At 42.2% G+C, this 13,674-nt stretch overlaps 1 protein-coding gene across 1 annotated transcript in view; it reads right to left on the reverse strand.

Moving 5' to 3' along the window:
- TBC1D14 (TBC1 domain family member 14) overlaps window positions 1-13,674 on the reverse strand; it is a gene marked incomplete at its 5' end in the record, with an annotated part of 54,765 nt that overhangs the window by 26,522 nt on the left and 14,569 nt on the right. The window contains one exon of the mRNA XM_026034104.1: window positions 12,318-12,438. Coding sequence (XP_025889889.1) covers window positions 12,318-12,438 — 121 coding nt within the window. The remainder of the gene's footprint in view (window positions 1-12,317; window positions 12,439-13,674) is intronic.

Below are 13,674 nucleotides of genomic sequence, written 5' to 3' on the forward strand. Positions count from 1 at the left end.
CGGCCCGGCCAGGCCTCGCCTCCGCGCCCGCCTCCCCGCGCAGCTGCAGAGGCGCCGCACACAATGGCGCCCCCGCCGCCCTCGGCACCTCCGGCCCTCGAGCGCGGCCGCGGAGGGAGCCCGGGCAGGCGCTGCCCGCACGGCCCCATCGCCCCCTTAGACCCGCTCTCCAAGTTCGGTCAGGTCCACCCTTTCTTCCTTGTCCCCAAATCCCCGCCTTACTCCGGGGATCGGTCACCAGCTTCGGCAGAGCCACACTGGCCGCTCTTGTGGCCCCTGCGCTTGTCCCGGGCTGAGGGCCCGGTATCGGGGAGCTCAGCGGCCGCGGGGGACACTGCCGGGCCGGGGCTCAGGGCCTCCCCTGGACACGTCCCCCCGCACCATCCCAACAGCACCCACCGACCCGGCTACAACACCCGGCACCTCAGGGGGCTTCGCAAAGGCAAACTTCTGCTTTTTTATTTTCCCCACAGTGGCTAGCTGTTATATCAACTAATACTTCAACATGCCACTTTTTACTTCAATCACTAAGTTCTTTTTTTTTCTTTTTTTAAATAAAGGATTTTCCCTCCTGCCATCACTAACTGCACTCCTCTCTGCCACGCAAGCCCCGGAGCAGAGCACCAATATTTGCTCAGTAAATCCCTGCGCAGCTCCCAGGAAGCACCAGTCCTAACACAAAAGCACTTTTTTTCCCCATAAACTGTCCGAAGCGGCGAGTTATCCAGTAGCACACGCCAAGCTCCAGCTGTTTGCAAAGCAAGCCAAGCCTCACAGCCCTGGAACGGGCAGTGCTGCGGGGCGGCTGCTCCATTTGGCCGCCCTCGGCTCCCCAGGGCCGAGCAGGGAGCCGCCGGCGAGCGAGCGCACAGGGTGAGCGGCGCGGAGAACCCGCATGGAGAGCGGGCGAAACTGGAAAATACTTGTGCGGATTAAAGGGAAAGCAGGCGGCATTCCTCACTTCAAGCCACGGCCAGCTGAACGGTACAGACGCTTAGCAGTTCTGTCTGGGTTTAAGTTGCCTGCAGTTACGAGAGCACTTGAGGCTACTCAAACAAGCCGGGCACCAGCTCCAGTAACCTCCTTTCTCCTGCCCCATCCAGCACCCGCGCCAGGCACCCGACCAGGATTGCACAAGCAAACACAGAACTGTCATTTCCTGGCTCCGAGTCTGGCTGCAACCTCAATTGTGCCTTGGTGTCTCTTCATAGCTCTCTACTGCATAGCCATTTGCAATCTCTTGTCCTTTACTTACTAGATAAATTTAAGTTGAGGCACATTCAGCATTTAACTGGTCTCCAGACAGTCCTGCTCTACCCCATCCCTACTTGTATGATTTGGGCCCCTCATATCATTCTCTTGTGCCCCGAGAAGCAGTTGTGTGACTGCACGATAAACTGAATTGGGGAAGTGATCCTGCTGAAAATGAATTTTCCTTCTGTAGGAATATTTTTAACTCTGATAATTCCACGAATTGGTTTGCTGTGGGGCAATGCGAGTACTTGTGCTGACACCAAGAAAGGGCTCTACAGAGGCAGGCGCAAGCCCTAGGACTCTTTATTGCAGGAGATAGCTGAAACCAGCTGACCCTGAAACTGCAACGGTGGCCGAGATCTGGCTCTAGACACTAGAGGTACTAAAAAGATCACTGTAATGGAGATATTGTGTATAATATGAATAAAGTAATCAAAGTGAATGGAAAAAAACCATTATTTTTGTGTCCTCACTATCACAGGAGGCACCAAAGATATATCATCAACATCAGAAAAGCCTTTAGCCACTAGAAATAAAAACACATTAATCATCCAACCAAAAAATTACAGTATAACCACCCTGCTTACCAAAGCTTTCCAAAAATGTGTTGTAACAGAACAAACTACAAATATATATATTAATATTACTCAAAGTCTGGGGAGAGTGATAGCATTGCTCCGAGTGACTGAGAAATTGATTCAGAAACAAACATATATACTAGATTCTTAATATTTTCACAGACAGAATGTAGATGACAAACTCAAGACCTTGCAGGCTGGTGCAACACAAATATCAAGACAAACATGCTCTCTGGAAAGCCTTTAATATACAGCCTGTATTTCTACATTTTTTTCTTAAGTGGCCACAGGATTTTTATGTTCAGTTTTCATACAGGCTCATCTTGCTCCTTTCTAAAAGGTATTAAATAAGAGTTACTAATCTATACGCCAGTCATTTGGGCATTGTTTTTTCTCTTGCCAGTAATTTAAAGAACAACCTGGGCTTGCAAGTTTTGATTACATGCTTGTGCAGAGTTTTAGTGACTATGAGGATGTATGGGGAAAAAAAAAATTAAAAAAGCAGTTGGCCAGAAATGCTGCTGTGTTATCAATAAGGAAGAGGGACTAGCATAAGTTTAAAAAACAGTAATTAAAAAAAATCAGATTTCCATTGATTTGTTTAAATTATTTACTTACAATTGATGTCCTGGGGCATTCTGGGAAGCCTCATTTAGCCTGTAATTCAGGCAGGTAGTTCATGCAGATGCTGCTCCAGACTAACAGGAGAGCAGAGTAAAATAGAGGAAGTTTGGGGACCTCATACTAAAAGCAGATTGTGAGAATACTCTCCAAAAGCTCAAAGAAAGAGAATACCAATAACTGAATTTGAGGAGCTTTTAATATTAAAAGGGTATATGTATGTGAAAAAGAATTTTGATGGAATTCTTCACATAACTCCAAAAAGCAGGACATATGTATTATGAAATGCAATTAGTTTATTAGCTAATAATCTGACAGTCTGAGAAATCTGAGTTGCCTATTCAACCTGCAGATTTTGTTAAAGCAATCTGACAAGTTTTACAATTAATATTTCAGAACCGTTATCTCTATTGGTATCTATATACAACTGTAATCCACATAGTTCATAGAGAAATTATCAAATCAGAAGACACCATCAGGATCACAGTATTTAACTAAAATAACACTGTGCATTCATGAAGCGCTGCTCTCCATCTGAACCCCCCTCCTCGTTTTTAGCAGCACAGCAGCTCCACACTCGAGCAAAGCTCGAGTAAAAACAGTGAGAGACAATGACCAGTCCACACGAGCAAAACTCACCCTATGTATTTTCAAGTCTCGTTTCAAGTGCTCTGTATTTCTCCCTTAGTCCTCCTAAGCATCACCTAGTTCCCCGTGATGACAGGTTTGGGGGAAGCTTGGCTTGCAAATTCCACCTTGGTGAATCACACTGAGGTGCGATGAATGAAGCAGTGTGCAGAAAATAGTTACCAAAGAGGCTGCAAGAAGCATCGTGCTCTGCTTTGCAGCCATTCACAGGACCCACCTCCACATCTACATCTGTGTGTTTTACACCATATTTTCAACAGAGGAGTAAGTTTTAAATATTGTTTAAGCCTAGGTAAAACCAAATTTAGTTCTTCCAAGAAAAAATAAGTTATTTTCTGGACTCTCCTTCCTCTAATCATGTAATGTACTACCTGTTAAATGGTTCTCACACTCTCAAGGTTCATCTTTCCCTTTGTGCTACATGTAAATAATTCAAATGCTTTTTGGGTCATATAGCATCAGACATGCTTCATAAAGAGAAAAAACAACAGGGAAGCTAGAGCAGTTCCCTGTATTAAAGTACCAGGCAAAAGGGACAGCTCACCTGTGAGCCATGTAGCTTAGGAACAGCCTTTCACTGTGATGAACCTGTAATCAGACTGGGCAGCACGTCCTCCGAAGTGACTCCAGTGGGAGTCACAGAGACACGGTACTTAGCACTGAAAAGCACGTAATTTAATCTGCAGCATGCAAACGTGCACAGTTTCACTATGCACTGATACCATCTGATTCATTACAGTATCACACAAGTGGAAACATCTACTGGAAAGGCTTCCAGCACAGCAACTATCTGATAAGCCCTTGAGCAAGAGGATACAAGCTAAATAGAGTTGCTTTTTTTGTGTGACGAACATCTGCCAAATTAAACACCACCAACACAAGCTTTCAGTGCATCCCTTATGTTTCTCTTCCAGAGGCACTGGAAACACACTGGATAAGAAGTTTAAGTAAAGATGAAGACTTACATCAACGAGATGTCCACTTAGTAGTGTTTCAGCTTTAGGTATAGCCTCACCACACGCCCTCCCAAAATAGCCCCTTCTCTCTTGACATTTCACATTAGGGTGCGTGCATAGGGCTGGTGTTACAGAAGAAACCTCATCTTGGCTATTTCATCTCAAATAACATGTTCTTCAGCCTGGCCACCTAGGAACTGCCCCCTCATTCCAAGCAAGTCAAACACATGGCCTGTTTTAAGCTTTATGCTGACGTGGTTCTGAAACAGCCAAAGCACCAGGCTAGCTCTGTGATACAGGGATGGAGTTGCAGGAACATAGCTTTTTATCTTGCAAATCCTCTAATCAGTTGCAAACACAGCCTTGAATACTTGCAATCTTCCAAACAGCATAAAATCCACTGAGGAATGCAATTTGCTTGGTCGTGCGCAGCAGCTCCATGGCATCTGCTGTGCACAGTCTCACGTGATGAGGAGGCACAGGGGAAATTAGCCAAGGAACTTTACAAGGGGGGAAAGTTATGCATATCAAGCAAATTACCTTTTTTGCACAGTAATTTGGTGTATATGCTCAAGTCAGATATAAGTCTGCACATACATTCTTAGGCAGACATCTACCTGCAAATGAGAAAGTAGCTGAGCACTCACGTGGGCATCTCTGACCTTTCCAAGTTTTACTCGTGGGTCTGCCCTTAGCAAGTCAAAAAATCTATTGCACTGAAGATTCTCGAGGTGATTTGCTACATCCACATTTGCTGTTCTGATTCCTGAAATCATCCCTGAAGCAGCAGTAACTGGCGCCAGTTTCTACTTGTGCGTCTACAGGAACGCAGTTTCTGTAACACTCCATGATGGCGTGGTCCACATTCTCCCTCATCATCTGTCCAGACTACAGGACTGCTGTGTGCTCTGTACTTAAACGTTGACAGAACTTTATGTAACACTAAAATTTTCCAGGAGAGCACCTTTACAACGTAAGGTTCAGTCTCAAGAAGATGGAACTGTGCCTTTTAAAAGATGCTCACACCAATACAAACAAAACACGGAGGAGGGCAGCATTCCTTCACTGTCCAGCATCAAGCGGTGACTGTCTCTTCCAGGCTTCCATGCTCTTGAAAAAGTAGCCAGGGAATACTGTCATGTCAAACAACTTGGCAACAAGACCACTTTTTAATGCAGAAATTACTAATGGGTATAAAAATGGTGTAATATAGTCATGCAGCACAATATGCCCTTGCGGCCTTGGATTACTGATACAAAAAAAGATACTACTGTCTTCCAAACATGAGAGCTCAACTTTCTCCCCTCCTTAAATGTATTTCTGAAGAAAAGCTAAGAAAATAAATCTTTACACCCATATTCTTGGGATTTCCACATACAGTAAGTCAGGAAACCCATTAATTTTGCAGAGACCTTTTTTTCCCCCTCAAAAAAAAAAAAAGGTGAGAGTTAGCCCTTTTTAAACCTTTCCCCCATTCTTTATTCTTTAACTTTAGATGAAGATGGAGATACATAAAACAAAAACAAAAAACCCTCTCGATCAAGTTTCCTGGGAGCTTAAGGATGTTATTTCTGTATTAACAGAAGCAAGTCCCAGCAAAGCCTTCCCCATTAGTTTTGTTTTTCTGACAAAGCAGGTTCTAATCTCTGTTAGGATACGCAGGTCTCCCACAGTATTTACAGGCTGAAACACCTGCTTTTAGGATTTATCTCCAATTCTGCTTCGGGGAAGTTTTGCCAAACATTGGTGTGCAATGCAACATTCAAAAGCACGTGTCACTATTTCCAAGCTCTTTTCTACGCATTTTTATTTTCATTCCAAAATCCATGGGAAAACAAACAAAAAACCAGTAAGATCAAGTGCTGCTCATCAGCACACAGAAGGATTACCACCCTGACAACAACTCACAGGTTGCAGAATGAGGCATCTAAGTGCTTAGCTATCTATCTATCGACAGACACATATTAGAGACACACAAGTGCCAACTACAAGCTGCATTCTCATTTAACAACAAATGCAAATTTACGCACATGGATCATCCCTTCCAGAGAGCTGTCTTCCCTGCCTTAGAATCTGGCAATAGGAAGAGTTATCTGTTCCTTCTTTAAAATCCAGTCATCTTTCTATGAGCTTAGACTTTTCTGCATTCAAAGATGATCTGGTGTGGTGTGAATTTATATTCTATCAGCGCCCAAGTATCAATCTGGGCTGCAAAGTGCTTGTTTCCATTAATGCAAATAATCTTTACAACCTCACCAGACAATCTGAAATGCAGTGCACTTCCTCAAAGATGTATCACTAGTATTAACCCAGCTCACACATCCATTCAGCATTTTTTCCTAGAAAGCTAAAAATTTATCTTTCTTTTCACACTACCTCTTAGAGCTGCTTGAGGTCCCTCAAGCTTCCACAGCTTCTAAACAAGATAATTCGAGAGATTTTAGAGTGCTACAAATAAAATAAAAACTTGAAACTGAAAAAAGAAAAATCTTTCTTTCAGAATCGATGAACTGTTAAAATCAATGCTCAAAGCTTATTATTTTTTATTAGAAAAAATATCCCCACGGTGTATTCTGTCCTTTCAGGTGTTCATGCTGCTGTCCGTGAGCAAAAGGGAAGGACACCTAAAGCACTGCTTTGGCAGCCAGACTGTTTACTAGATGATGATCCCCAAGTGGTCACATTACATTCTTTTATTATTAAAATACACAGTAACAACCCTTCTGCTGTAGTATTACATGACTCTTTCATTTGCTGTGGATGGAAGCTATTACTGTCGCATTCTCTGTTTAAATAAGATAGATTTGTTTGAGGCAGGTAATTCTCAAGTCAGGACAAGGGCAACACACTCTTTATAGAGCAGTAGAGTCTCCTGGAGCTACTGAGTGATCCCTTGAGTGCATTTCTACAGGGTTCTGGTGGGGCTGGGGGAATAAAACTTTTTAGGACCTAATTTTAATATGATTGCAAATAAAATACTTTAAAAATGGCATCACAGATGCATGAAATAGCAGTGCACTGAGGCACTTGGAAGTTTGGGGGCTCAATTCTTATATGAAAAAAATCACTGTACCCCCACCTTTATTTTCAGACACTGCCAGAAGAGCAGGCAGGGGCTGTTGCTGCAGTCGGTGCACGCACAGCCCTGGGCCACACAGCTCAGCCTGCACCTTCAAGCACAACACAGGGAAAGGAACCAGGAGGAAGGCACAGGAAATGACTCATTGTCACCCTCTGACTTCTGTGTGGAACAACAAGGAAAAAAAGTGTCCCCTAGACAATGTTTAAGGCCTAGGACACTTTGAAATGCAAAAGAAAAACAAACAAACAAAAAAAATTACCAGCTAAAGCCAGCAGACACAGCGATTTAGCCAGTGACCTATCTCCCTATAGAAGACCAACAGCATGAGCAGAGGACTTGCAGGAATTAGATCAAGACTGACTTGAATAATAACTGAGCTAAATCAACTTAGAACATCTTTTCCCCTCAAGTACTGTTCTAAATTTAACTATCCCGTCCCCAAAGGCATCCCCTACCAGCCTAGCACCACGTTCTGGTGCCTCATGAGCTTCTTTTCACATCATCACATGTTGCATATAGAAGGAGCCTCTGATGCACAACTGATTTTAATTGACAGGAATGTTGATTCCACTTAAGATGATGATCTAATTAGCAGAGAAAAACATACCTGATAAATCACGGTGATTTATTTTCCTCACACTTGCACATGAGGTGCTGTAGTTTTTTTTCCAAAGCATCCAGCCTACACAAATGCTATGGCTTTCAGAATAAAAACCCTTCTAGGTTTGGAAAGACTGTAATCCCCAGGCTAAAAGTCATATCTACTTCGCATTATTAAGGAATTCCTATTAAACACTCTGAATCATAGATTCACAGAATCCTTAAGGTTGGAAGGGACCTCTAGAGGTCATTCTAGTCCAATCGCCTTGCACACACAGGGAAATACTTTCAAGTAGAATGCCTATTACTAGGCATATTAATAATGCCTAATAACTGATTACTAGGCATATACTAAATAGCTATTTCGACTTGAAGTTCTCAGTGTTCCCTGAAAGGCCTGAAATGACACGTATGTGCTTAATTCTACTGGTGTTGATACTCGAAGAAAATGAAGAAACTACATAAGGGCTCTTAGTGACATTTATACAGGTAAAATTAAATTGAAGAGTTGGCATAGGATAATAGTATTCCAGAAAAGGAGAAGAGTTATCCACTGATTCAAAAACAGATATCCACATTGAAGAAAAAAAATAAGGTGTACACTAAAGAAAAAAGCAATTCAAAAGAAGCTGGTGTCATTTGGCAAGAGAGCTATAATACAAGTGAGGATACAGCTAAAGTCATGCTCTTCTGTATACGTGTAAGCCTAACAGCTGTGATCACAATGGATAGTTAAAAAGAAGATTCCATGAGGAGTGACTTTGAGAGACAACTAAATGATAAACAATGTTAGCTCATCTTCAAATTTTAAAGGTCTTTTTTTTTGACATTTCTTCACCGGCCAGAACCTGTGAACATATGGTTCTTAAACTGAGTGTTCTCACCAATACCGAGGGGTTCTTGAAACACATCCTGGCCACAAGGTCCAATCCAGGTTTCAGAATCTGTTCAGAGGGTTTTGCTGTTATGGTTATTGGGAGCGAGGTCCTGCCAGCGACGTTCAGTGCATTCCGACACACCAATTGCAAAAGCAACTGGTACAACCAGTTCTGCTCAAGCAGGATTCCTGAAGGTGACTGACACAAAAGAATTGCCTAGGTTTGCCTTTTAAAGGCACTGGCAACGTTGCAGACAGGATTACCTGTTCTGGGGAGTTTCAGGCTTTAAAACACTTGGCTGGATAAAAGTTGTGCAGCCTCCTAGCTCACACGAACACCCATTCCCTACGCAGGCACTGTGGGTGTGTTTTGCTAGTACGACTCCGTGGAAGGACATGGGCTATTCAGCAAGGAGCTGAGCACCAGCCCAGCTGCAGCGTTTAATCTCCACCTCACTAAATATATAGAACATTGCCATGTCTTGCACATACAAGTTGAACAAGGCAGTGATGTTAAAATAGTTTTTTTTATAGAACTTGAGCTTTGCGTGCTTAAAACCCATCTAACTTTTCTTCCTCCCAGATGAGGTCAGAGGGGAAAAAAAAAAAAAAAATCATCACCTTAAAAGCTGGGTGTTCTTACAAATTGCGCCCAGCTTAGTAGTTTAGGCCCAACCATCTTTATGCACAATATAAAAGTGTTCAGTTTGGGATTGCTGACTAAATTTTGAAGGATTAAATGTTTATTTTTATAGTAGAAAGGTAGGACAAGGTAGGAAGGAAATAAGAACCGCTAATTCTAAAAACAATTTAATCACTTCACAGTGCAGATAGCTCTTTTTCTTCTCAGCCTGAAAATACTTCTCAAAATCCCATTGTTTCTTGCAAGTTTCTTTAGTCTCACATGAGATTATTATGGGGATCGTATCAGAACTATGTACAAATATATATACAAATATACAAAACTTCCACAAATTTGCAGTTCAATTTAATCCAACTAAAAATAACAATAATAAAAAAAAGCCATATAAGAAAGATAGCAAAAGATGCAGGCACAGACATGCTGATGAACTTGTTACAGGAATTTATGGCCATATTTATGGGATGGTCACAGGGCTCCAATTAGCTGAGCCCAAATTTCGTTGCTGTCAGCCCAGCAGCAAGAGAAGCCGACCTGAGAATGGGCTGCCTCGTGACTCAGTCCCCTCAGTTCTGCACACAGCGGGTTTCAGGCCCCTCAAGTCCAGTGGGGCTGATGTCCCTGGGGATGCTGAGCTTGAGGACAGACAGACTGCTCGGCTGCACCTCTGAGAGCCCAGAGCGTTTCCTAAAGTCTGCCCACGTGACAGGAGAAAACATAATCAAAGATCACAACGAAGAAGTTCACATCACCTTTCCTCCAAGCTGCCTTTCAGAATGAGCTTGGCTCAAGCTTCTGCTAACAGAAACACTGCTAAAAAGCCCTCGTGCATCAGGTAGATGCAGTCCTACTACCTATGTGCTGGCGAGCACCGCACAGTATCAAGAGCAGAATCATCATGAGGTGACAGATTGCAGAAAGCCTTGGACTCCACAGGATGAATTATTAGGCTTTGTTGAAGAAAAAAAAATATTTAAGTCCTGCACATCACAGGTCACATAGATCAGATAGTCCTGCACATACACAAGTCAGAAGGAACAGAAAGTTCTCCAAGTGGGAAGCTTTATCCACAATACCCGTGCCCAGCACCCACACTGTCAGGGTCTGGTTCTCACCAAAAGCCCTGCATAGGCCCAGACCTGTAACACAACCAGAAACGCCGTGACACGCTGACAGGTAACTGCTGCTCCAAGTCACTTTGTTAGTTCAAGAGACCAACAGACACAGGATCCAACCCCATTCCCCAAGATGTCAGATAAGAGCTCACACTTTTCCCCTCCTGTTTGCTTGTCTTTATGCACACAGGGGGTTGTATGCAATGCTATGCTAAATGAATACTTCATTTTTGAGTCGGTCCCTTCTGGCTATGTGGCATTTTCCACATGGGCTTCACTCTGTATACTCAGTGCTCCATACGTGCTTGCCATGACTGCCCTGTCGGCCCAGGAAACATTAAATGCTCAAGTGCATGACCAAGGCACTCAGCCTCAGGCTCCAAAACAGCCACCAACTTTGCATCCACGAAGGATCCAATTCTCAGGGCACAGAGCATTACAGAGGATTCTTCACTGACCATGTGTAGCTCTCATCACACTCTGCTGCAAAAGGAGCCCCGACATCCCAGAAAATGAAGCCCAGTTACAAGCAAAGCACGCAGAAGCACCAACAATCCATAGTATCCCATAAAAACAAAACTCAAAAAACATCCAGCTTAGGCATCTTGCCTCGTGCCCCACAGGAACTTTGTGCAACTGCAGACACTGGAATCACTTACAGGTCACTAACCTATTACCTCAGTCACAGCCCCCTTCCTCCCCACCTCCTACACTTCATTGCAAAGCTCCATACTTTTTTTCAGTACATGAAATGAGGTCCTTCCAGGCACCCACTCCTCTGTACCTGGGAACACCACGCACCTCCAGGCAGAAACGTTGCCCAGAGCACTTTTTGTCCTGGTCCTTTTCCTGAAGAAGGGCAGGAATGGCTGTCACCCCTGTGTGCCATCCCAATGGCATATAACATTTTGTCCCATTTTCAATAACATTTTAATTCTATAGCTTTAGAAATGACAAGAAAGGAAGAAGTAGGTTTCATTTTATTTTTATAAATGAAATCACTTACAACCCACTAAAGGAAAGCAAGTAAAGATTCTGTAAATCCCCTTCCATAATAAAAAGCCTGTCTGAAATATAAAAAGCCATGGATTTAAGAAACTCACTACTGGCAAACACAAGTTTCAAACACACCCACAAGTCAGCACCTAGTTAAGGTGCAATGAAAAGGAAGAAAAACCTAGACTTGGGGGGAATGATTCTGGTGCTTTTTAAGGTTTTTTTTTTTCTGTTGACTTTAATAAACAACTTGAAAACATAAGCCCTTTTAAAATATACAAGAAAAAAAGGAAAAGATAAAAGAAAACCTAACTATTCCACTTACCTTCCCCTTGAAATATATCACATCACTTCAACATTTCAAGTCAGCAACCAAACTTTCAGGCAAACTTTCAAACTTTCAACAAGAAAAAATTCAAGCCCAGGCAGCAAACATTCCACAAACAGGGAATGTGTGAAATGAGCCTAAGAGAAATTTCAAGCATTTTTTTGCATTAAATCTACCCTGATTTGAAATAATTTAAATTATATTTAAGCACGGCTCATTAGCAGAACACTATTCCCTTTCAAAGGGCATGTTATGCTTAGACCTATAATACCTGGGTTATAAATTACTGTTATGCTAGAATATGAAAGAAAGGAGAAAATTGAAAAATACTCAAAATACATACTAAGTTTGGTTATAAAAAGCCAAGAACATTCATAATACTTTGAATCTTCATATCAAATACTTTATACTGAACTCCATGATGTTATAGAACACATTGTTTCAAATGGCACTCTACACTCTACGTTGCAATAGAAGCCAAAAAAAAAAAAATTGTATCTAAGAAATTGTGCGCTTATCCTCAAGCAAATAGACTTTGCAGTAAAATACACAAACGTTAAGTTTAACCAGCATTAACCCTTCTGCATTCACCATTAATCTTAAAGCAGACTTTGGCATCTACCTTTTGCACATTCTTGGGATCTTTCTGGGAGTTCTCTCTGACGGGCACTTTTCCGAACAACTTCCATCCCACATCGTTTGGTTTTTCGAGTCTTGCATTTGGCTTTCTGGTAAACAAGTTCCTACAAAAAAAAAATGGAAAAATAAAAAGATTTGCTTAGTTCTCAAAGTCATGGGCAGGTACTTTGCCAACAGCATCTATCCCAACTAGGTATTCCAGCTGCCTTTGCAGTCATGCAGGCAGGAGCCAACGCTGATCTCCAGGAGCTGGGTTATGCAGCGTTAACACTGCGCTACACAGAGTGGGTTAAACAAGAATTTTTATCTGTTAGAAACCTTCTGTTTTTCTTCTGTCTTGATCATTCAACCTCACTCTCTTCAAGACGACTACTGAACTAAACCCCTAACAGCATAAACATTTTCTACCAGTCTTGCCATTACAAGAGCACTACCAAAAAGAGAACCACAAAATCTATTGCCAGCGCCAGTCTTTCACTGTATTTGATCTACTCACTTAAAAAAAAAAAAAATTTTTTTCTGAATAACCTTAAAAGCAGCTGTCAAAGCCTATGAATTTTTAAGTTTTTAGACATCTCAAATTAACCAGCTTATACACTAGAGCAACAGCTTAACTTTCTTAAGAAACCAAACAGTATGAGCTGCTGATGTCCCAGCAAAGCAGATGTGGCTAGGTTTTAGAAAAAAATAAAGCTGCATGCCACTGAAAATCAACTTATCTAATATGAAAGTTGCTGATTTCTAATACACAAGCTGGGCGCATTGATTTGTGATCTTCTTTCAACTCTATTTTTCCAAAATTGGAAATATGGTACAGGCCAATCCTTAGCTCGTGGCAGCACTTGGCTCCTCAGTGAGCGCAGCAGACGCCCTACAGCTGCAGCACGTCCAGATCATGAGAACAGCAGAGTTTCCTTGTCCTACTGAGCAGTTCACAGATTATTCAAATACATCCACGTCAGGTAATTTACTCCCATGCCTTTTGGTGGCTGTTTGGCAATTTGAATATGCATTTTCATTCCCTTGTTTAAAGGGAGAAAACAATTTCACAGAGACAAAAGCTTTTTCACTACCTCAGGCTGCACTCATCTATCACACATTCAAATCACAGGTGCTTCCAGCCTAGTGTTACTGTTCCACCAAACTTACAACCACCACCTTAACGTCCAAAGGAACGACCCCAGCAAGTACAGACTCTTTATGTAGCAGAGCAGTTTGGAAAATAAAACCGTATTTAACTTCACGTTCTAAACAGCTTGAATACCTATCTGCATAAGATAGACATGCATGTGCTTTAAAACTATTTATATAAACAACATCACATATACACACACACACTC

Source organism: Nothoprocta perdicaria, unplaced genomic scaffold (assembly GCF_003342845.1).
Source record: "Nothoprocta perdicaria isolate Ctin4 unplaced genomic scaffold, notPer1 scaffold_14, whole genome shotgun sequence".
In the NCBI taxonomy this organism is placed as follows: domain Eukaryota; kingdom Metazoa; phylum Chordata; class Aves; order Tinamiformes; family Tinamidae; genus Nothoprocta; species Nothoprocta perdicaria.